The sequence below is a fragment of the Euprymna scolopes genome, chromosome 15 (assembly GCF_053919585.1).
Source record: "Euprymna scolopes isolate OS-2025 chromosome 15, ASM5391958v1, whole genome shotgun sequence".
NCBI lineage: Eukaryota > Metazoa > Mollusca > Cephalopoda > Sepiida > Sepiolidae > Euprymna > Euprymna scolopes.
In genome coordinates this window covers 79,291,510-79,317,735 of record NC_136496.1, presented here as the reverse complement: position 1 = coordinate 79,317,735, position 26,226 = coordinate 79,291,510, and the positions used below count along the sequence as shown (strand labels likewise).

At 31.0% G+C, this 26,226-nt stretch overlaps 1 protein-coding gene across 2 annotated transcripts in view; it reads left to right on the top strand.

Annotated features, from left to right (window-relative positions):
* The window catches only part of LOC145293933 (small ribosomal subunit protein uS14m-like), a 49,212-nt gene extending 23,651 nt beyond the window's left edge, over positions 1-25,561 (top strand). For both annotated transcript variants that reach the window (XM_080140761.1, XM_080140762.1), the window contains 2 exons: positions 11,875-12,075; positions 25,196-25,561. In XM_080140761.1, the coding sequence (XP_079996887.1) occupies positions 11,875-12,075; positions 25,196-25,378 (384 nt within the window). In that variant the 3' untranslated portion in view covers positions 25,379-25,561. The remainder of the gene's footprint in view (positions 1-11,874; positions 12,076-25,195) is intronic.
* Positions 25,562-26,226: the final 665 nt, after the last annotated feature.

The window sequence follows — 26,226 nt, the reverse complement described above, 5'->3', positions numbered from 1 at the left end:
GGCGAGTTTAACAAGTATCTAAATTGATTCACATCCAATAGAGGTAGGAATATTTTTTATTACCGAAAATAGACAAAACTTTCAACAGAAACTGAGTGAACAGAACAAGAACCTTTAACCATATTTGGTCTAGAGACAATTTATTGTCTAAAAAAAAAAATTGGAAAAAGTAATGCATTAGCATGCTAGCTACACGAATGCTTTACCACTGAGCTATATTTCCAGATGTCAATATTTTTTGCTAAGAATAAATTTTGTTGAATTTATTTCCCTTGCCAGCGTAATGTAAAATATTACTCTGTAAAATTATTTTTTGGTCCCCACGATTTATTGAGAGGGACCCATGTTTTTGGTGGTGTGCGTCCGTTAGTCCAGACAATTGCCAGATAACTGTCCATTAGTTTTTTTTCTGAAATTTTGCCACAAATTGTATTTCATTAAATAGATGTGAACAGTAAAAAATTTTTGCAAAAATTCCCATTGCGTTCTTAAGGTCTACAAAAGAGATCAAAAATGATGTTTCGCCCCATAACTTTTGATCCATCCATTGGATTTTTCTGAAACTTGGCCAAAATGTGACGCCCATTGTTCTTAATATAAATCCAGTATGGGTGACCCTGGCAAAATTCTGGTTCGCGTCCCTGGGGACTTTTAGTGCTAAAAACGCTCCTTTTTGTGGCTTTTTTTTTTTTTTTTTTTTTTTCTCCATGTTACTCAAACTTGATATGTATGTCTATATAGTGGTTTTCCATAGGGCTGAATTCAAATATACATGCCTTAAGGTGTTAAACTACACTGTTTGTCCATTTTCACTGGGATTCGGCATTCCCAAGAGCTCAAAAGGGGGTCACATCACACATGCCGCAAAATTGCAAAAAAATGACACTTTTTATCCCATAACTTTTACTCCACCCATTAGATTTTTCTGAAACTTGGAGGTGTGAAGGCAACGTTGGCCCTTCACACTTCTCACATTCATCATTTCTTCACTATTTTTTTGTGGCGTCATCTCATATGCAGCACCAGAGGAAGACCACGCACATGCAGCTTGTTTAGGGTTAGATTTTTTTTTTTTTTTTTATACTTATTAAATGAATTTCTTTACAAAACATATCTAAGAACATTGCCAGACGTACATATTAGCTTTGTGTAAAATTTGCAGAAGATAGGCTCAGCAATTTCGAAACCTATAAAGTGACTTTTATATAATAGTAGAGATTGGACCTTCTCTAAGCTCTGATTGGTTGCACATATATGAATGAATGTGTAGAGCTTTTATACTGGTAAATGTCAATTGAATTCTTCATTTGATGTATGCAGGTACAATGGTGTTTGGGAAAAAGTGAGTTTCTTATAGCTTGGTTGATTGTGGAGAAGCAGCCTAGCCAAGACCAGCACGGATGTAACCAGCATTGATTTTTAGCTACGCTAGCTGCCCGGACAATGTAATTGTTTTCTCTGGTTTGTAGTATTAGTGTATAGGAATACAAATGTAACCTACTGGTCACCAGGGTTGCAGAGTCGGAGGTTTTAGCTGGAATTGAAGTCGGATTTCTAAGAGTACTAGGAGTCAGTCAGAATTGTTTATCTGACTCCTTAAGTCCAATAAAAAAATTTTTTTTTTTACACATGGTTTTCCTGTTTGGTTTTACCAGTTGCACAATTTAACAGTTTTTGTATGGTTTTGCTTTTATTTTTAGAGATATATCATTTTGTACTGTAATGCAATGCTTCCTCAACAAAATATTTCTGTCCATTGGGTCACTGCAAATCTTGTCTGGACAGCTGTTTTGGTTGTGATGTCACCCAGGATCAATGAAAATTCTGTTTTTGAGTGTAATCACTGGATTACATTGGATAACACTCGAATTGTAATGTGAAAGTTATCCAGTTCCTGAATCAAATGAAATTTGGCAATTGGATTAGTCCAGGATCAATCCAGAATTACAATCTTATTTAAAAAAAAACAAAACAGGCATAAATCAATAAGAAGCAACTTATGCTACTAAAGCCCTTTATTGCTTTTTATTTTTTTTAGATAGGAATCACCACTTATCAAGGTCTGAAGACCACTCAAGGATAAGGGTTAATGAGTGTGCAGAAGTCAATGGGACAATATTGTAGTAATCATTAGTAGTGTAAATTTGGCAAATTGAATTACTTTAGGGGACAGCTCATTAAAAATTTGTTTACGTTGGACTTGAAGATGACCAAATGATAGTCAGCTGGAAAGCAGGTAAATGAGTTCCACAGGCTGCAGTTCTAAGAAGTTTTGTTCATGGAATCTGTTTAGGTTTAGACACAGATAAAGAGTGGGAGAAATTATTGATAGTGGTTTTAACTAGACAAGTGTTTTTCGTGAAAGTTTGGCAACGGGATCATAGATTGGAGCTCAGATGAGCACTTGCCATGAAAATAACGATAAAGCAAACTCGCAACATCTCTTCTGTGAGAAAGAGGTTGCAAGGAAGAGAAAAGGGCATCCTTACTAGCTACAAAGTCTATTTTGAACTCTGTCAAGGTAGGATAAGGTCTTTCTAGCAGCTCCTGCCCAGATGTGGCAACAATACTCCATCCTTGGACGTACCTGACTCTCATATAGAGAATTGCATCAGCAGTGATCGATCTACTGGATCGATAGAATCCCACCATTTTTCCAGCAGCTTTGGCAATAGACTTGATGTATGTGTTCCATTTCAGATCAGGCGTAAGTCAAGCCAGAAGCTTATCAAAACATTAAGCCTCCCCAAGATGAGAGCCATTCATTTCCATTGATGCCAGATGGGAATCAGAGCTTTGATGTAAAGATAGAAGCTTGGTTTTAGATGCATTAAAATTAACCAACCACCTCTTTGCCCATTGCACCACATGCTCAAGATCGGAGAAGAGAGAATCGGAGAGAACTTGGTCGTTTACGGCCTTAGATGTGCTCCCATAGATAGTCATCAGCATAAATGTCTACGAATGATCTTAGGATGTGATTTGGGAGATCATTGCTATAGATCAGGAAGAGAGTTGGGCCTAGGATGGACCTCTGAGGGATTCCAGCATTAATACTGTGAGCTTCTGGTTTCTGCCCATCAATCACTATTATGAACCTATCAGAGAAAAATATTTTAATAAAGACATTTCTAGCTATACCATAGCTGGAGATTTTGTTAAGTAGGCCTTTGCTATGTCAAGAGCAATTGCCCTAGAAAGGAAGCCTCCATTGAGAGATTTGCTAATCCTATGAGATATAAACTATCATATCTGCTGTAGATCTAGCAGAACAGAAACCATATTGTATGTCACTAAGGAGTTTATTTTTGCTGAGGTGGTGAACTACTTCTGTTTAACAGATTCTAGCAACTTATGACACACAGGAGACTTATTGGTCTGTACTAAGAGGGAGATGACTGATCAGGCAGACTGAGGTTTTCCAGGGTGTTGGGAAGCACTTAAGATGACACTTAAACAACTTTGTAAGTATGGGAGCTAGTTCTGGTTGAAATTGTGAAATTTTCATCTATATTTTTCAATTGGGCTAGTTTTTCCTATTAATTTGTGCCATTTCTGCTTTTACTATTTTACCGTGCCATTTTTGCCTAAATTTGTGATCTGTAGATTTTAGTTTTATTGATAGTTTAAAAACAAATTTTTGTCATCTGAATATTAATACTATAGCACGTTATTTTCTATGTCACACTTACATTTGGGTCGTTTAATTATGTACTTTCATTTCTTGTCATGAAGAATTCTTGGTAAAATTATAATTTTTTGTTTTGGTTTCGATTATAGCTAATAGCACCTAAGTCGGCTATTTTTTTAAAATAATTTTATCAATAATTAAGTTTCAGTTTCGATAACGGCTGAAGGAACTCAAGTTATATACATGTATTTTTTCTCATAAGTTTTTTTATTTTGGTGTCGATTCAAGCTAATGCACCCAAATCATATGGATATATTTTTATTTTTGAAATCGCAACTTTATAGTATATAAAACTCGATAGAACATTAACTCTGATAGTATATATGAAATCTGCAGGAATTAAAATATATTTAAGCATACTTTACGACCGGGCTGTGCCGGGTGTTCATGCTAGCTTAGTTTTTTTTTTTTTTTTTTTTTTTACGAAAAAGCTACAATATCAAAGCATCTCCATTTACACTGAACATTCTATAGAATGCCAAGATCAATATATTACATGAGTCTCCATGGAATTTCCACAGGTCCCGCTAGTTAGTACTATTAATGAAAAATTTACCAATTTTAATGAACTGTTTTTAGAATATGAAAATAGGCTGAAATTTTTTATTCTGATACTCAAGTTCCAATTTTTCTTACTATTTAATCAGTAAACTAGTAAGCCACAATTTGATAATTGGACAGACATGAAAATTTTTATTTTTTTTATCTAGTCATGGCCGATAAAATTAGAACCGTCTCTTGTGAATTAAAGAATTTCATTTCAAATTCTGTACAAGTCCTGAAGTTCAACTCTGACCTCAAGATTCAAACAATATCAGCTGAAATGTTATGAACATAATCAAGATGAGAACAGTAAATGGAATAATCCAAATTCTTCATCCTAGTCTCAGATTCCAAAACATTTTATTTACATGTTTCTTATCTGCCATTAAAAATAGTTTTTTACAATAAATAAATTCTTTGTTTTTTAATTGAAAATAGTAATTGGAAGAAATGGACGAACAAAAATTGTTGTGGCTTTAGGGAATTTAAGCTTTCAAAATTATTTCTTAGCATGCAAAAAATGCATATTGTTCAGATAGAAGCTTCACAAAACTGATTCTCGTGTTGCATAACTCAGATGATTTTCATATGTTGACTAAATATAATTAACTAGGGGGCGCGGCTTTGCCCGGGCGTAAAATACGTTTAGATATATTTTAATTTGTCCAGATTTTTTTACATATTATAGCCATAATTTCAAAAGTAAAAAAGTATTTAGGTGCCATGAGTTAAAATTGAAACCAAAACTGTAGCATTCAAAACTGGTGACGTTATCAATGTGACATGTATATAAACTGATTAAAAATAAACTAAGATGAATGTATAAAATGTTTTTGTTCAATTTTGACCCGGTTGTTTTTTTTTTTTTTTTTTACCCCCCCCCCCTTAAAAACAATTTTAACTGGTTAAAGACCATAAAAGAACGGCTCGTAAAAAATCCAATCCTTTGAGGCCCTTAGCGCCGCTCTGTGACTTAATTTCGGAGGAGGTAGTTTGAAAATATTTCTCTGCTTTTTATTGAAACCAACCGAGAGCTCTTTTTAGTATCCTCGCTGTTCCCTTAAGTGCAATTGTCTGGATCTCTTTTGCACTTGGTTCACCAGGAATATTAGTTAGGTAAGACTTCAGGTTCTTCTTCATAAGCCCTGTCACACCTATAATAACTGGTATGATTGATATCTCTCTAAGATTCCAGTTTCTTTTCATATCCTCCAGGAGACCTTGATATTTGGTCTGTTTTTCCCTTTCAGCTCTGTTCAAACCGCCATCCTTAGGAACACTCACTTCAACCAAGGTTGCAACTCTCTCCGACTTATTCCATCATTTATAAGAATTTCCGTGCAATGTCAGGTGCTTCTGCTTGTATTTAATGTTATAGTAATTGCTAAGATCTCATTCCAATTAGGTTTTATCTTAACCTGGCATAAGACAAAATTGATGGAGCCCTTTCAAGGTTATCAAAATAACAGCAGTGTCAACAAATTTGGCAGCGGTAGCAGGAGCAACAACAAAAATTAACAGGAGCAGAAAGTACGATTTCTGCAAAAATAATTCTTTTCGGTTAGAAACCTAGAGTTTGATTGGTTGTGACCTAATTTCAATCAGAACAGTTGCTGTGGGAGCTGGCCTAGGTGTGTCAGAAATTTTGTGAAAAATATTGAATAATTCCACCCCCGTCTTTCCAAGCTTTTCCTCGAAAAATGTAATTCATGCCCTGATTTTATTTTTTCAATTAAAGGACCAAGGTTTCATTAAAAAAAAAATGTTTTTTTAAGGTTTTAAACTTCAGACTTTACAGGTAAATTTCTAAAAAAAACAAAAACACTACTTTTTTGTTTTAAATTTGAATATATTATTTATTGATCTTTTATCTTCAATTTGTGATACATAAAACTTCGAGTAAATTATTTACTTTTTAATAAACACTTGAAAATGGGGAGGGGGTGAATTAAAAAAAAAAAAAAAAAAAAAAAAAAAAAAAAAAGTTTGTCTAAAATATTATATTCGGTTTATTGGAAAGTATAAAATTTCACATTGACCATGAAAATATCGTAAAAATTGAATCAATAGAAAAATTTTGATAGATTTTTAAAGTTTAAAAATTGAAAAATACTGAGCTCATAGAATTCAATTAATTTCATTACTGTTTTTTAAAAAATAAAAATTTCTATTACTTTTAAAACAACTTTAATAGTTTATTTTGGAAGTATAATCCATAAACAAACCACTTTTAAAAGAGAAATTATGAGTTTTTTTATATTTTATTCGCAGTTTCGTGTTAGGGGTGTCAAATTCCTACAAAAATTCTGATACACCTAGAGCTGGGCACCTGTTAGATTTCTTAATATAAGGCAGGCACTCTGAAGAGCAGTAACATTACAAAACGAACTCGTGTCAGTTGAACCACAGGGAACTAGCAATTTAAACCTGTTTGCTAGGCAAAGGGTTCTCGACAATTCACAACAATTTGCACAAGTGACATTGTCAGCATCTTCTCAAAATAAAGCAGCAAGGCACTACTACTGTCAACGCTACCATTTTGTCAACAAGGATTACTAATATCATTACTTCCGCCACGCCATGATATCAGCTGGGATAACTTCAATTAAATCTCATTGAACTGAAAACCTTTTCTTCAATTTTACTGTCAAACCAATGCATGGCCGCCATTGGTGCTACTATTTCAACAGTAATTAATACTTTTACTACTGCTATGCCAGGACTCTCTGCCATTGAACTGACAAATCTTTTAATCTTCCAACTTATGGCTGAAATAAATGATTGAATATCAATCAGTTAAATGTCCATCCTGTCTTTCTCACCACCATATGCTTTATCCATTATACAACGGTAATAAATTAGGATAACTCAAACATCTGTTTGAAGATTGTGTGCACTAGTGAACCTGTGACAGAATCGATCAGCTTATTCATCAATTCTATAGTCTTTGTAGTTCTTTGATGTGGTTGTTTATAAAATGTACAAGTAATTCTGGATAACTTGTAGTGCAGCCAATTCACAAAATGAATTGCCCACTACATCCGGTGGTGATTACTGTCGTTTGTGTTTGCAATAAAAAAGACGATAGCTTTCCGAAAAGGAGCAATCTGCGCATACTTGTAGACGTCTTGATGTAAACAAATAATTTTGTGTTTTAATTCATGTCGCAAAGCAAGTCGTTTCACCTGCTAATGACAGCATTTTCTGTAATTTGACATAAGCATTTGTGAAATTTGCTTGTTCACTAGTTTTATTTTCTGTGTACTTCATGTTTCTATGCTGGTGATTGTCTTTTGTGACTTGTGATTCTTGCTGGTTTTGTTTTGTGTAACTCAATGCGTCGCCTGATTAGGAGACCCTTAAGACATGAAGTGTTAAGTCATTTCAAGGTTTTAAAAAAGACTTTAAATGGTAAATTCTAAAAAATATGAATGCATTAACTTTTAATTATTTTTTGAATTACACTTAAAACGCGCAGTGATGTTTTTTTATTTTCAATTTATTTATTTTTTTTTTTACCTTTCCCTTGAAATTTGCATTTATCATAATTAACACTTTATTCTACTCATTGGGAAATTAACTTATCCAAAACTGTCTGGTCTTACTCCGTTTTATTTTTATTTTTATTTTATTTTTTTTTTTTTTGCCTGAAAAAAAAAAATACAGAAAGTTATTTAGGTTATACATAAATATTAAAATTTTGCATTTTATTTTTTCCTTCCCAAATAGACATTTTGACTTTTTCCGCCAATTCTATCAAAATAAAAAAATCGACAATAATTTTGAAGTAATAATAAACATAAAAAGCATTTTCCTTTCTCTGACAAGAATTGAACTCTGCGTTGCAGCTTAGGTTTGAATGTTATCAATTTGGACATCAGATTATAAGCATGTTATGAAAACATTACATAAATAAATCAAATGTTCAATTGAAAAAAATCATGTGAAGTAGTTACTAATAGTTAGAAATAAAATTGACTAATTGGATTTCTTCCAAACTTTAAGTGTCATTGGTGCCAGAAGACTTGGACTATGAGATGGTTAACTCCTCCAATTCCCTTAATGATATTGATAATCAAAACAAAAACTGCTAATCAGATTAAATATGAAGTGGATGGGAAATGAAATTTTTCTTAAGAACACAGACCAATATTTGCCAAAACTGAAGTTAAAATATCTACCATTTTTGTTAACAAAACTATTATGGTCAAAGAAATAGGGGCTAAAAGTGGCTCTATTTTATGTGATTACTCACCTGCACAAATTTTGCTAAAATTTTGGACTTGTGTATTTTATCTCCTTCAAGATGACTGTTGCAGGTTTCCAACATGACCAGCCTTTCTGCTTATCACTATACATATGATTCTGTTAAAATCTTAATGTGCCAATGTAATGTTTTTATTCATAAATACCAGACTATTTTGTTTTCAATTTTCATCTACTTATTTTCAAAAAAACAATGCTTACCTGAAATAGTTAATGACAACAAATAGAAATTATCTTAATTACTAGTGGGGCCTGTGGAAATTTCAGTTGCTTTCTTTTAAATTTTTTTTTTTAAGTTTAAAAATATAAGAATTTTAAATGTTAGTATTTTTTTTTTCGTTTTTCCTTAACTGAAACTTTTTTGATTTAAATTTTAAAAAATTTGCTTTCTGTTTTGTATTTACATATGCAGATAAAGCTGTATTAATACTCTTTTATTACTGGTGGAGTTTGAATGAATTATTTTATTTTAGCGCATGCATACTGCTAACATTTTCTAAATTGAAAGTGTTTGTAGAGATGTGCTTAAGTACAAACATTGGAACAATAAAATCTAAAACTGCACTCAATTTTCAAAATGAAAACACGTACATTGTATACAACCAACGACTTGTAACAATTGAGATAATAAAAGGAATTTCTTTGTCTATTCTATGTAATTCTACTTAATTTTGTGTCGCTTTTCCAATTGGCATAAAATAAAGCCGGACTAATTTGGATATAGCAATGCCAATTCCCATGATGCCTCTAGATCATAACATTTTAACATATCTATCTATCTGCTATTATATAAACTAACTTTGTTAGTTTGTTTCCTATAGACTTGGAAACAGTTGAGCCAAATTTTTTTTTAATTTCACATGTAGGTAGTTGATGTGTCTGGGAGTGTTCTTTATGTAGTTTTTTTTTATTTTATCGGAATATGTCCAATAACTATTGAAAATCGATAATCAAAAATCTGATTAAAGAAGGAAGTCAGATTTTGACCAAAGTTAAACACAGCCTAACATCACAAGTGCATTTTATCACCACCCAAATAGAAAAACCTAGCATATAAAATCTTTTTTTTTTTTTTTTTTTTTTTTTTTTTAAGACAGACGCATTTGAAATGTTTTTGCTTTAAAGCATAATTGAACCATGGTACTTGAGTTTTGTATTTTAAACTTTAATTCAAGCCATTATATGTAAAAATAATTTTATAAAATCAACAGGTTCTCTACAGTGCAATAGACTACAATTTATTGTGGACTGTCACTGTGGGGAGGCATGCGAAGCTTCCTCTCAGTACACTGGAGTGGATTCCCAACTAGAGCTGGCAAGTCTTTTTTTTTGGGGGGGGGGGGGCTTCAAATTGTCAAATTTTGATGACAATTATAAGTATAGGATGGTGGAAGATTTGTTGATCCTCAATCCTGGACAACACCGGACCTCCTTGCTAGTGTCATAGATATAGATGGCATATTTTGAAAACCTAGCAAAGTGTTAAGTGATTATATTTTTAATGTTTTGGTATTTTATGTCATAAATTCTGTGTTCAGAATGTTGTTTGTCAAAAAATACTCTGACATTATTTATTTTTTTTGTAGAATTGATACAGTGTGTAAAACAACAAATATTGAAAAGTTGAAAGAAATTAAAAAAAAAAAAAAAAAAGCAATTTCACTTTATTGTGGTGATAAAAATTCTGATAAAGCCTTTTCAAAAATACCTTAAATTTTGTTCTCCAAAGAATTTTTTGAAATGGATTGAAACAATTGTTTGAATGAAAATGTTTTAACGAATTTGGAATATTTACTAAATTTTTTTTTTTTTTTTTTAACCTACCGGTGTAATATTGTTGGTTCTGTATAACATGGAGAAGGGTATACATAATGTACATGTGTCTAAACTTGTGCATCATCTAATGGTATAAAATGTTCTAATGAATGTGTGTACGTTTATATATACATGTCGGTCATCTCTGACGTGTGTGTATATATACGTGTTTATCTAATCCAGTTTTTCTAATGTTCATTGAATTGATATGTGTAACCTTACAACAGTGTTGATATAATAACAGATACAGTTTAACAACGGACATGTAACATTTACAACAGGAAGGGAAAAATAAGTTCCGGCATTTTAACATTGGACGAATCATAAAAACCTACCTCGTCCGTCTTTAATCCTGTTTGATTTATCCTCGGAAAAGCTGCAAAGAAGATTCATCCCAATGAATCAAATCTTGAGTGGTCTTTTCAACAACTTTATTTACCGATGTTTCACCATTGGAAACTGCAATACTGGTCCTAGACTAACGCATTCTGATCCCCCTCAGAGCCGTCACTCTCCGTGGATAGTCTTTTTCCCCTCACAACTCCATCTGCTCTCATTCTTGATTACAAAATCATGTTTTTCAAGCTATAACTTTAAATCCATGTTAGTTCAAATAACCTCTCTGCAAAACTAGACTCTAGAGGTGAACTTATTTTTAAATTGTGTTCTAACGTTCCTTTCTATTAAAACTTCATGTGACTAATTTTATCTGTAAATATTTATTTTGCTATAACATTTTATTTTTATAAATATAATAATCATAATTGTCGACTAGCATCTCTTTCGGTGTTGCCCTGCTAATATCTAGCACAGACAAGTGTTTTATGTCTACATAGTCATCGGTGTAGGAAATGATAATTATTGCTGATCAAAGGATTCAAACTAATTTGCAAAGTTAACTTTGATTTTGTGTGGATATGATTTCAACAAAATATGCTAATTTTTTTTTACACTGCATCAAATAAAGCATTTCAATGAAATGGAACAAATAATTACTTTAAACAATCAAGCATATTCAAGATGGATGAAACTAAACTTCAGTTTTTAGAGATGAGTTGATGCACCTGAAGAAATTGTATCGAAAAATAGTATACGTAATAGTATGAGAAACGTACGGCAGGTACGTGATGTAATGTTTGTCTTAAAGACAGGCTTAGTTCTGATGATCAGAGGAAGACTAGGCTTGGACAGTGTAGAGAAAAAGTTGTGCAGAACAAGAAATTTTGTTGGTTTGGTCCCATTAAAAGAATGGATGAATTCTTTGGTTAGCAGATTTAGATATTAGGGTCAGTAGGAAGTAACATGGAAAGAAGGGTTAATTTGAGAGAAAGGGGGGATAAAGACCTCGTTTGGAAGTCAATTATAAAAAGACATCCAACACATGCTAACATGTAAAGCAGAAATTAAACTGCTTATGAGATATTGAGTTTTGGTGTAACTTAACTCCCAAAAGGTTAATTTGTTGTAAAACTGCCAAATCTTTTATCTTGCATACATATTAATACGACCAAGTTCTTTACCTCCATTTTATATTTAAACTTTTTTTTTTTTTTTTCCAGGTATCCTGTCCGAAACCTTCCACTTCCATACTTTCATCTGTTGGCCGTCAACCAGATTTCTCCCAACCTGTTCGTTGCAGATTTGCCAATTGGCACATGTTAAAGGATTACAAAAGGCGCATGACGCTCAAAGAACAGTATCCAGAACGTATGCGGATAAATGCCATTCGTAAGAATACAATTCTGCCAAAAGAATTAAGAGTAAGTTTTTGCAGTTTTAGAAATGAAAAATATGTCTGTCAGAAACATTGTTATTACAAAATTACTGCTATTTTAAGAAAATGTTCGTTATGTTTCTTGAAATAGTTACAAATGTTAATCATTCATACAGAGATAAAGTTAGAAATCAGTCTTTTTTCAGCAGGCTTTCCTGCATATTCCGTCGCAATAGCTGGATGTGTCTGCGATTGCATATTCCGTCGCAATAGCTGGATGTGTCTGCGATTGCATATTCTGTCGCAATAGCTGGATGTGTCTGCGATTGCATATTCCGTCGCAATGGCTGGACGGTTAAAGACTTGAACTTTAGAATATTCCTTTTTAAGTATTTTGTGTATAGAATAATTAAATAAAAATTTTTAAATAATAAAGACTTCATTATACTTGAGGCAGCCTAAAATCATAACTGATCAAAAGGACACATGTTAGCCTGGCACAGTTTGTTTTTTTTACTTCTAGTCTGCTTAAATTATAAACAAAATATATGCAGTTTTGTTTTGTAAATTAGAAATTTATAAAAAACAATTTTTTTTTTTTTTTTTTTTTTTTTTTATTTAATTTAAAGAAAACTACAACCACTTTAAAATACAGTAAAACCCCAGTATACAGCATTAAAAATTAACAAAGTACAGTATATAATACACATGTATATAATCAAATAACATAACACCATAAAGCAGGGCAAATATTGTAACCAGGGGCTGGAAAAACATTGTATTCCACGTTGTAACCTGAAAAAAAAACATATCCTAAGGCCACCATATCCCGGAGTTCTACTGCACAAACAAAACATTGAAATAAACTACATTTTAGTAAAAAGTTTACAAAACTTTTTAAAACTTTTTACTAAAAAAATAAAAAGGCTTATATTAAATGTTTATTTACCAAGCATAATAAAATTATTTTTTTAAATCTTATTTACAAAACTTTTTATAAACTAGCAGGACCTGTGTACCGGCTTGTTGGAAGTCAAGAGCGCTTCAATGTGAACTCTAAACAAATTGTTTGTCAGCCCTGGAAAATAATCTTGGTTCCACAGTCGGGCATTGTCTAGCAATTAGCAGAAGCCACTGAATGCCGTTGTCAGGATTGTGGGTTACTGGCAAGTAGTGTTGGTTTTGAAAGATTACTGGCAGATACTGTAGTGTATTGGTAGGCACTGGTTGCTTTTATAACTGGCAGTCAGTGGAGGCCATAATCAGAATCAACTTCATTTGACTGCTGTAAACTGAAATCTTCTGTTTTCAAATTTCAGGAATTGTTGGGCACTGGCATCCACTGGTTGTCTGTGGCGGGCAGTGATGATCACTGACAGTTAATGCTGCTCGCATTTACTGGTAGACACTAGCTGCCTTTGTAATTATCAGTGTCTATTCGTGGTGTTCACTGTTGGGTATGACCAGTATTGGGCTTCCCTTTGACTGTTTTTAAATGAACTTGTCTGTCTTCAATGGCAAGCATTGATCATTGATATTTTTAGGCAGTTATTTGCATTTGGTCATTTTTACATTTTTTTGTACCTTATCGATCATGACCAATATTGAGTTACATTTGACTGCTTTGAAATGAAATGGCCTGTCTTCAATATTCGTGCACTGTCATCCAGTAGTGGACACTGGCAGTCAAGATGGTGACTGACAGAAAATTTCAGGCGATTACTCTTACTGGGAGTAGCAGGCACTGCTGTTTAGAACTGATTGTTGCTGTTTTAGACAGGTGCTGCTGTCTTGATGTGAAATATAAAGAGATTTATTTAACAAAAAATGAAAACTGTATTTTATTATGCGTTGTTTCCTGTGTATTTTTAAGAAAACGTTTAAAGAAAATAACACCAAGGTATTTAAGATCTCATTTTAAAATGAGTTCATTCCTTACGTTTATTTTTATTTTTTTTTTCTTAGAGCATTTAAGAAAACCTATTGATCATTAAATTTGTAATGTTAGTTGTAGTGATGTATAAAGGAATACAATTATTTAAAAAGCATGTCAATGGGACCTAAAGGACTAAAGGAAAACTTACCATAAAGTTTTTTGTTTTTTTTTCTTAAGGAGTATTCGTGTATAAGAACAAATATAGTTGAATGTGTTGCTGGCAAGTAATTTTTATGATATTAAGATATTTATTCCCATGTTTTATCTAATACTTTAAAGTATCTTCCATTTTTTTTTTTTTTTTTTTTTTTTTTATACTTGACACACGCACCAAACAATACAAAACACTCCCCTACCCAGGTTAAGTGTGGCGACCAGTGAAAATAAAGAATACACTGGATAAGAACTATTTGTCGGTGTTCAATGTAACTGAAATTTGTTTATTGAACAAAATTTGTTATGGAACAAAATTGAATAAAAAAAAAAACAAAGACAAATGCAGGCCTTGTGGATATATAGTTGGTTTTTGTATGAGTTTATTATCTATGACTATGCGATTTACATTAAATGTATGTGATGCTTTAATTGCACAGTACAATGACACTTTCATTTTGTGAGAAGCAGTTAATCGACAACTGTTGTGATCGGAATAGAGGAATGTAACTTTTTCTACCGTTACATTCAACGGCACTATCATGGGAATAAAGCATATCCTGTTGTTGACCTTGATGTCAACGCGTGACTATTGGTATGAAACTTTGTGGGTGAATTGAGCAATGATTACGCAAAATAATTTTCGTTAGCTGGATGGCATGTTTGAAATCAGGTGAGACACTGTCTAACCATTTGTAAATTGTTGAAAATCGAGGGAATAATAAATTAGTGGAATGAAAGAAAACAACCAATGAAATTTCATGAAAAGTCACATGACTATTGTAAAAGGACTGGTCAGTATTTTTGTAGAAAATTAGGTGTGATGAAGAGGAAAACGGTAACGAATAAACTGAAATAATCCCGGTCATTGGTGGCAAGGTAGTACGATGGGAATGCGTTAGTGGCTCCAATGCATGATGAGAATGTGCGAGGAACACATTTTGAAGGAGTAAGTATTGTGCTATTCCCTCTATGTGTATGCTGTTTGGGAGAGTGAGTTTTGCTTGAATTTATATAGGAAGATATGATAATGGTTAAGAAAAGTGTAATATCCGGAAAACTTACACCAGATAGAGGAAGCTTGTGTGACCATATTGAATTTTTATGTGTCTTCTATATTTTCAAAGCTTTGTAGAATGGAAAAATCTGTATCATTTTATTATATTAGAGACTAAACCAAGAAGTATAGAAAATATTGCAGGGGTTTCTATTTAGTTGCATCCTACAAAAACAGTGAGACAAGTTCTATTTTTAATGTTTATAGAATCCAGCATCTCAAACTGACAAGACATCTCTTGAAGGACACTGAAAACTGAGTCTCACATTCATGCTTAGTTCGGATGCCACAGTGAAATCTTAGGGTGACTTATTCAAGTGAAAATTCAGCAAAAGATTCTCTTGGAGATGCACTTATGCATCAATTATTGATTAAAATCAAGATATAATGTATCAAATTCAATGTAAATCTGAAAATGTTTGAATTTTGAAATGGTATGTTATGTCCATATTATGTGTTTCAAATACTAAAAAGAAATTGAAATGGAGGTATATTAATTAATCTCTAATACCTATTAAAATTTCACAAAAATCAGAATTGTTGAAATTTTCATGAAGGACTTTTTATTTAAACTTTAACTATTTTTTCACAAAACTAAATGAAACGTACATTTGAACCATTCACACCTAACAGCTGTCCTCTGACAGGCTGCATGTTACCTTTTCTGCATATTGATATTAAAACTGTTTTTTAAAAGCAAATTAAAAAATTTCAGTTTTTTAATTATACATTACTTAATTGCTCACCTAAAACTTAATTTTTATAAAAATTTAATATTGAACTTTTCTTATCTTATCCCCCTACTATTATAGAAAAGTAATTTTGTATGTGGGAGTTTGTTCCCTATGAACTTTAAAACGGTTGAATCAATTTAAAATTTCATAAAGATTTATCTGGGAGCGTTTCTTTATATAGGTTTTGTATGCGTCTAAGTATCAAATCTATCAAAAAAAAAAATCCATTTAAAGAAAGTGAGATTTTGATTAACGTTTACATTTTTATACAAGTGCATTTGAGAAGTTTTATCACCCTACAAGCAGAAAGGCTCATCCTATAAGAGATTCTACAGTTGATTTTATAAGACAGGGATGCGTTCAAAATGAATTTTTCTTTTTAAAGCACAATTAAACCATGATACTCGACTTCTGCACTTTAATTAAAGCCATGATTTACAGATAATTTTATAAAATCAACAATAGATTCTCTACAGTGCAATGTAGACCAGAATATATTTAGGCATGAGAAGCTTCCTCCCAGTACACTGTGGCAGATCCTTAGAGCAGGTAATCAATCTACTTGATGAAAAAAAAAGGTCCATTTCATAGATTTTGATCCCAATAAAAGTATGGGATGGTGAAACATTTGTTGATCCTCATTTAATGCTGGACAACGTCGGGTCTCCCTGATGTTGTGTGTGTGTGTACTAAGAACTAGTTTATTCTCTATTCCTTTAACATTAAGTTTTTTTTTTTTTTTTTTTTTTTTTAATACAAGGTGGATATATTAATTTATTTTTATTTCGGACTATTATTCTCATCTTTATTAGTTGTTGTTTTTGATCTTTTATTGGTTTGGGCCCGTGGCGCAGTTGATAGACGTTGAATCTCTACAGTTCCAGATTAACATTGTCTGAAGATAGCGGTTTCAATCCCACCCAAAGCGTGCCAGAGGTTAATTGGCCAAAATGTGGTGAGACAACTACGGATGGCAGTGATGGCTGAGAATGCAGTTAGGAGATTCGAAGTTACTATCCGTCGCGGTTACATCCTGACGAAGGCCAGAGGAATAGTTGGCCGAAACGTTGTGAATAAACAAAACCAATAAAAGATCAAAAACAACTAATAAAGATGAGAATAATAGTCCGAAATAAAAATAAATTAATATATAATGCTCATCTCAAAAATGAATTCCAATTAAGGAATAATATATATATAAGGTGGATATAATCTTGTTTTGCAAGTCAATTATAACAAATATTAGCCTATGATCTTGAAGAAAAATATTTCGAATCTATTTTAATATTTAATCATGTTCGATATTTTGGATTTAGAGCAAGTGAAATTTTTACTCTCTATCAGATGTCCTACTCATAAATATTGGGAACAAAATTAATTTTTAACTGTTAGCAAATCATATTTCAAATGTTTTTATTGACTAATACTAGCACTGACTGTAAAAACATTTTGGGTTAGCACAGATTTCGTTTGGGGGGGGGGGGTCTACTAAAATAGTCATATTTTAAAAACCTAAACCCTCAATAACTAGTATTTTATTGCAAAATTAATATCTTGACATGGATTAATAAATAATTACGATGTATTTGAAGAATTTTAAGAAAGTAAAGTGATATTAACACCGCTAGCAGACCATTTTTGCAACTTTTGTGCAGAATAGGGGTAGGTTTAACGTTTGTTGCTACATGGAAAATTTCATGAGATTTGGAAACCAATTAGATGGTGCGGGGTTCACAAAGTGTAAATCATTCCTTTTATTTGCAATGTGAAAGAATCCTTCAAAATGACCAGTATTAAACGTTATTTTATATATTTTTTTTATTATTACAAACTGATAATCCTTTTACCCTTTATGCATTAAAATTATTGTAGGTTTTATTTTTTTTCATGCTAGCAATTTTTAATTACCCTATCTGGAAAAAAAATTTCACTTTTACAATAGTTGGCCATATTAATAGTATCAGCCAGTCGAAGCTGTTTACAAAACTAGCGATTTTTACAAACTACATTCACAAGCTATTTTATTTTGAAAGAAAAACTTTTTGCTTGCCATTCAAGTACTCTCCATATAAATTGATTATCATGCGGTTTGTGGTTCGTTTATAAAATAGTGATTCTTTCAAGAAATATTTTTTGAGGTTTAAGATTCTAATACTTGACTTTCTAACTTTTAGTCAGAAATAACTTTCTAACTGCCATTTGAAGCCATCTTAAGGTAATTGTGTGTGAATATCCTAAAAATCTCATTAAAAAAAAAAAAAACCCAAAAAAAACATTGAACAAAACTATTTTAGGGGTGTGGGGTCAGTTTTGTATATAAATTTAACATAAAATTATGCCGCATTTCCAAACCATCTTTGCCTTGTAGAGCAGTTAGTCCTCGAAATTCATTAGGTATTTTAATGCTGAAAAGTTAGTATAAAAAGAAAATCATAGTGACTTGCCTTACCACTAATTCTAGGTTCAAGTGACAAACCCACCTTCTAAAATGCCTTCTCTTGACTGTACCACTAACCCTAAATCTGAGTGACAATCCTTCCCTTTAAAAAACAAAAAAAAAAGTATGAGACCCCCCCCCCCCCCATTTATTCCCTAAACATAACCACAAGCACCACTACACAATCAACCCGGTTAAACTCTTAAAACTACATAATCGTTTAAAGAAAAAAATGCACAGGATTTATCTAATAAAAACAAAATTGGTTAGCTGCCCTAAAACATTAGAATGACCTGGAAATGGAGATTATTTCACATTTTCATATGCAAAACTGATACCCCACTTTAAATTTTCTAATTCAGGGTGTGCAGATGTAATTGCTAAAAAAAAAAAAAGAATCTCCTTTTTGAAGGATTTAGTGTAAGGTTTCAATGTATTCATTTTGAGATGGTCCTATTTTTTGTACATAAAAGGCATTACAATTTAACTTTAAGTTCTAACTTCATTCTTTTGAAATGGATAAATAGTAGTTTTAAGGTATTGCAGCATATTTATGTGAATCCACACAGATTACTTGGAAAGATGTTTTTCGATTGTGTTTGCCATGATTCTCTCCAAAAAGATATCAAAGAATATAGGAGAAAACACCACTCTTGTATACTGCCATTGAAGTAGACGCATGACTAGTTTTGTAGAGGTTCTTCATGGCTGTGAGCAGATGTTTCAAATGAAAATAAGTCTTTTATTTAAAATGATAGCTTGAAAAAATTTTTTTAATTAAATATGGTTTTCTTTTGTAAATATATAACATTACTTATTTAAACTTGTTTTAAATATTTTGGCAAATATTTATTAAGATTGAAAATTTTGGAAACTATCTTAATTCAGCCATTTTATAAATAGATTAAAATATTATCTTAACAAAATTACAATTTTTATAACCCGGGTTCGCACAAGTTTGAAGTCCTTGAATTTTGCCTTTTGCCTTGAAAAGGTCTTATTTCTACTACCTTGAAAAAATCTTGAAAAAGCCTTGAAAATTATATTCTTTATGTCCAGTAAAATTTTTTTGCAATATTAAAAACTAGCGGGGTTACCCGGCGTTGCCCGAGTGTTTGTTTCCGGGACGGGGGGAGTTTTAAAAAATGTTATGGTAGGTAAGTAGGAAGGATCAAACCCGGAGTCATGAGTAAAAGTAGGAAAATAAAGTGTGAAAAAAAAACAAAAAAAAAAACATCTGCAACGTTAACAGTTCGGCCACCAAGAAAAGTCCATTCCAGTTGTTTAGGAAAAAAAAAAAAAAAAAAAAAACAGTGGTAGGTCGGCGCGAACGTGAAAATATAATGTGAATTGTCCAGCACCCTAACCACTACGCCACAGAGCACTGCAGCTTAGTTTAGTGATTTTAAATAACTTAACATGATAGAACTATGAAGCCAAACCGGTGTTCTCTTAACTGTTCCTTGTGAACGATCTCCAAACGGTGTTAAGTGGTGGCAGGGGGAGGAGGAATTTTTAAGAGAGAAAATATTTTACCACTTCCATTGATCTTAACCGATTTTGGCCGTGACTTCTCAGCAGAAAAAGTATATAAATCTAAGATTATCGAGGAATTTGAGAACTAATAAGCCTATAACAAACCTCAGATATTGTTCTGCCGTTTGTGCATAATGTATTTGCATGAAATATCTTGATTTTTAATCCTATTAAGGTAAAATCCCACGGGAAAAAATGAGTTCATTTTATTTATATAGAGATAAAATCAAAACACTATTAAATTAATTTTTAAGTATATTAGTAAAAATACGATTAAACTGTTTTTTAAATATTGAAAGTAAAATCGAAATCACGGTTCTGAAATTACATTGTATTGTGGATACAAGAGTTCCTTCTTTTTATCACAAAACTACCTGATGTTTTCCATATAATAACCTCAGATAGTTTCTTGATAAAGAGATGTAACTCTTATATCCACAATACCGGAAATTGAAAATTTAAAAGTAAAACGAACAGCAATGGGGAAAATAATGTTCAATCTTGCTTGGTTAAACAAATAAGCGAGCCAGGGAATGTAAATATGATTGTCGATGGGCACATTTTAAGATTTTTGGTTTATTTTATTGTTTATACATAAAATTTCGTTTTTAGATCTTGAATTTTGTCTGGAGGGAGGCCTTGAAAAACTTTGAAAAGTCCTTGAAAATAGACATTGAAAATTTGTACAAATCCTGATGATTTGGTTCGATGAATAATTAAATGACTGAGCAATGCCATAAGAATTAAATCTTTCAAAATCCTTATAAAACTAATTTTATAGAAAAAAATACTTCATAGTATAAAAATAAACAAGAAAATGGAAGTAAGGATTCCTGATCAACACTGTATGCATAGCTAGTCAGTAATAAAATTGATGTCTGAAATTAAAAAAAAAAAAAAAAAAAAAAAAAAAACTTCATCTTCATTGTATGAATTAGGTTGGTTTATAAATAATTTTTAATTTTGCTGATACAATTTAGAAGAAAATTGTAAAAATTATTCAGATTGTCTTCCCATCGCAACAAGTCCTTTTTTTCCAGGAAACGAAATGAGCCGTTTCTTGATTGTGTCACAGCAAGTTGATGAAAAATGGGTTTCTCATGTCAATATTCAATACAAAATGGAAGCAAGTTGATAAAAGTAAATCTTCACAATCCACTCCAAAATGGAACATTTGTGGAAGAAAAAATTCACTGTACATTAGCTGAAATATTCGTGGCATTATCCATCATTTAGTTTTAAGGCCGCAGCCAAACAATAAATTCAAACTTGTATGTTTGTGCAATTGCAGCGTGTGAACGCAAATCTGAGGGGGGGGGGGCACTTAACACTTGTTAATAGGAAAAAGATTGTTCTCTTCAATGATTAAATGCCACGTTCACTGTGCGCTCATGAGGGACCTTTTTTTTTTTTAAACAAGACAAAAAAAGAAATATCTACATTTTTACGGTGTATGATGACTAATTTTTTTTTTTTTTAATTATAATGAATAAAAGAAAACATTTTTCTTTTAATCATGGACAGCTGTTACATTAAGATTATATGAAACATTTTTTTTTTCTCCACAATTGAATACCATTATTTAATTGAGTTTCCCAATTTAATGACACCAACTGCTATTATACTCCAAAAATTTAGATCTAAAAAAAAAACCCCCCAAAAACTCTTAACTAACATTGTCAAAAATAATCTTTAAATGAAAAAAAAATATATATATATATAAACTACATTTACTCACATAAATTAATATACGAAAGTATAAATTTATGCGTAAACTTGAAGTATTTACTTCATAGTGCTCAATACGTAGGTAGAGCTAGTTAGCCATAAAATATATATGGCAATTAAGCTACACTGAATATTCCACGTTTCATCCACTCTAGGATTAAGCATAAGCCTGAAGAATCCTAAAGTGGATGAAACAGAATATTAAGTGTAGCTTAATCGCCATAGTTATAACTTACTATGTAATGTATGGTTTGTATTTGTGACACTTCTGGCATAAAGAAAATAGTTTTCGTGACATAACAGAAACATTTCTATGAAAGTATATTACAATGAAAAAGAATATAGATAGATTTCTATGAGTTGTTCTGTTTATAATTGTTTATTTTAAAAAAAAAAAAAAAAAACTTACAGCCATTTAATTATAAGTGGTTTGTCATACTTATAGGTAAATGTGCACTGAACAGATACCGTAATACTTAAAGTTAAATTCAAATTTTGATATATCTTTTTTAAATGAAATTGTTAGTTGAAAGTACAGAATAGTTTAAAAAAAAAAAAAAAAATCTCCCCATGTTAAGAATGGCTTTTTAAATAGAAAATGAAAATATAATTTTTTTTTCATTTATTTTAAACAAACATTCATGACCCATTTAGTCAAATATTTAATTTGTTAATAAGGTTAATAAAACTAATTAAGACAATGTGGAAATGAACGATGTAAAAAAAAAAAAAAAAACAGCAGGAAGTATTAACAATAGTTTATTTGAATAATTTAAGCACAAAAAAAACAATTGGGATGCTGAAAGCGTACACAGTAAAACAATACGTTTTATTGTGTTGATTATTTATTTGTAAAAAAAAAAAAAAAAAAAAAAAAATTTCGGGGTTATTTATTTATGTTGGTAGTGTAGAAGAAAATGTATGAATGTTTTTAAGAAAGGTGTCTAAAAAAAAGAATAAATTTTAAAAAAATAAAAGGAAGAACGTGGGTAAATCGCCGTTGTAAAATGCTCTTATAGTTGTCAACGGGTCAAAGTTGATTTATTTGTAAGAAAATTGCTATGTGTGGTTACAACACTCATTACAAGGTCATTTAAGTTTTATAATATATATATATAATATATATATATATATATATATATATATAAACTTGTATTTCTTTTCTAAGGAATTTTATTATAATTTACTCAAATTTCCCATCTTTATGCCTATTGAAGATTCAGTTTTCAATTCAATACTTTTTTTATTTTTCAACATTTTTTTTAACACCAAAATTAATATTAAACTCTATTCTAATATTTAATATATACAAGCGATGTTCCAAAAGTAAAGCTTCCTATTTCATTTTTTTTTTTTTTTAACTCCAAGTGAAAAACTACAAAGACGGGAGTGGTAACATTAAAACGAGCTCTTTTGTACTTTAGAATTTATTTTTCTACCTAGTCACCACCATTCTGCGTGCACTTTTGCCAGGAATTCAATGATATATCTCTGCTTATGACACACATCCATTACAGGGTTTCTTTCTTAGTGTCACACCATTAATATCTACAACAATGTAGATATTTTTGGAATGCCCCTCATAATTTAAAAAAATTCTAGTTTCCGATTTGGAGAGTGGGATCATTATGTAATTCATTCTAACTTATAGTAAAATGACCTCGCTAATGGAACCAGTCGTAAACAGGTTTAAAAAATGTTCATTTGTGCCATTGTTTTTAACACCATTGCAGAGCTGTAAAACTTTAAAATGTGATAAACATTCTAAATATATCCTCACACAAATAGAATTTAATTAAAGCTGCAATGAAAGAAAAAAATAATTATAAAACGAATTTGTTTATTGTCATAAGAATTTGGAATTTTTGTGTTCTGTTTTCAACATAAACTAAATGAGTTTCATATTTACGCGTTGTTTTTTTTTTTTTTTTTTTTTTTGTTTTTTTTTTTACAATCGTTCTATTAGCAGTATCAGAATTTTTGTAGGAATTTTTGACACCCCTAACACGAAACTGCGAATAAAATATAAAAATCTCGTAATTTCTCTGTTAAAAGTGGGTTATTTTCTTTATGGATTATACTTCCAAAATAAACTATTACAGTTGTTTTAAAAGTAATAGAAATATTTTCTTTTTTTTTTAAAACAGTAATGAATTTTCCGAACTCAATATTTTTCAATTTTTAAACTTTAAAAATCTATCAAAATTTTTCTATTGATTCTATTTTTACGATATTTTCAGGATCAATGTGAAATTTTATGTTCTTTCCAATAAACCGAATATAATATTTTAGACAAACGTTTTTTTTTTTTTTTTAAATTCACGCCCCCCCCCCATTTTCAAGTTTCTCTTAAAAAGTAAATAATTAATTTATGTTGAAAGTTTTATACATCACAAATTGAAGAGAAAAGGTCAATAAATAATATATTCAAATTTAAAACAAAAAACCCCCCGTTTTTTAGAGATTTACCTGTAAAGTCCGAAGTTTTAAACCTTTTTTAAAAAAAAAAACATTGTTTTTTGGGTTTTTTTTTTTTTTTTAAATGAAACCTTGGTCCTTCCTACTTTAATTGAAAAAAAAAAAAATAGGGCTTGAATTACATTTTTCGAGGAGTTATAAGCTTGGAAAGATGGGGTGGAATTATTCACTATTTTCACGAAATTTCTGATAGTGCTATCGTTCTATATAAAACATTAATCATAGGAACAGAAAAATGCTTTTCTAACAGTGCAACTCGTGTGTAACAAATCCATTTTGAGATGTTTTGGCAAAATATCATGAGTGCTAATCAACAGTATGAAATTTGGTAAAATTCTGTATGCGGTGGGGCATTATAATGGGTTACCATCGTCTCTGTAATAAAAAAAAATTAAATAAAAATTAAATTGTCAAAACAATAGTTTCAACATACAACTTGACAATTTTGAAGAGCTTTATATTTGTTGATACCACTACTATAACTATATACTATTACTATATATCACAACTTTAACAAAAAAAAAAACAAAAAAAAATCCCTATAAAATAACTAGGCTAAATATAGAAAAGCAATCAAATGTCATAAACAAAAGACTGACTATTCGTGCCAGCAACAACAAAAATTCTAAGATAATCCATTCGGACCTATCTTGGAAAGAAATCGATTTTCTGTAACTGTTAGAAATGCCTCCAATCAAATTTGATAACACTTAAGTGGAGTCTTTTTGTTCATGCTTTCCAAATCAGTTATTTTCAAAATTCAACAAGTCGACCAGTAACTTTTACAGTTTTAGACATTGCTAAGGATAATGTAATTTAAAATTGGTATGTCTCACCCCACACATTGTGAAAAATGGTTCAAACCTTTTTTGAAAATGTTTTCTATTAATGTTTGCTAAAATGTTTTGTTTTAGTCAGCAAATTTTAAGATTTTTCATTCCTTTAAGCAATAAATTTTCTCACACCAATTTCCTACAAATATCCTTAAATTAAATAAAAAATAAATAAATGTAACCTATTTATTCATTTCACAAATTATAGATTAAAAAAATGCTTAATTATTTTTGCGTGTTTTATTTTAATATTTAAAAATTGTTTTTATTATAGGAATTAGCTGATAAAGAAGTTCATGCTCTTCCAGTAAACAGTTCGATTGTGAGAGTTCGACAACGATGTGTGATCACTTCTCGACCAAGGGGAGTACTCAGACGTTGGCGCTTGAGTCGTATCGTTTGGAGACATCTTGCTGATTATAACAAACTTTCTGGTATTACAAGATCTTGTTGGTAACTATTTGTGTGTGTGTAGCTGACAGTGTAGATATTGGACAATTTCTCAACTGTACATGAAACAGTTCTTGGTTAGAATTGCTTTCGCTTGTAAAGAAGTTTGAATTATTGCGTGCTTTACGTATTCAGGCACGGTTTTTTATAAGTTATTTTTTTATATAATAAATTATTAAATCTAATTGCATTTGCTTTTTTGTTTTCTTTTTGGGTTGTAATTTCTATATGCTTATTAGCAAGGTTTGATATTCAAAAGATCATTTCATAGAAAATTGATGAAAAAAAAAAAATAAAAACCGTGATGAGACAGATTTGATTAAAACTGACACAATCATTGATTTTAAATCCGCTAAATAGCCTTTTTCAATTAAATCGATAGTCAGGGATCTAACATGATGGACCGGGAGGAAGTTTCATATGCTTTCCTGCAGTGACTTAGTCCACATTACATTGTATTGCACTGTAGAGAATCTACTGTTGATTTGATAAATTATTTTTATTATATAATGGGTCGAATTAAACTTTAAAATGTAAGAGTTTGCAAGTATCATGATTCAATTATATTCTAAACAGAAACCTTTATTTCAAACACGCCTCTCTTATCAAAGAACATATGCTTGTGCAGTGATAAAACTTCTCAAATCCCTGCAGCTGTTATGCTGTATAAGGGTGGTAACTTCAGTCAAAATTGAACTGTTCCTTCTTTAATCAGATTTTTTTTTTTTTTTTTTTTCTGATACAAAACCTAAGAACGTTGCCAGGCACATAGAGTACATTTGTGTAAAATTTAAAAAAAAAATCTGCTCAGCCGTTTCGAATGAACTCAGACAAGGTACTTTTTATATATAAGGA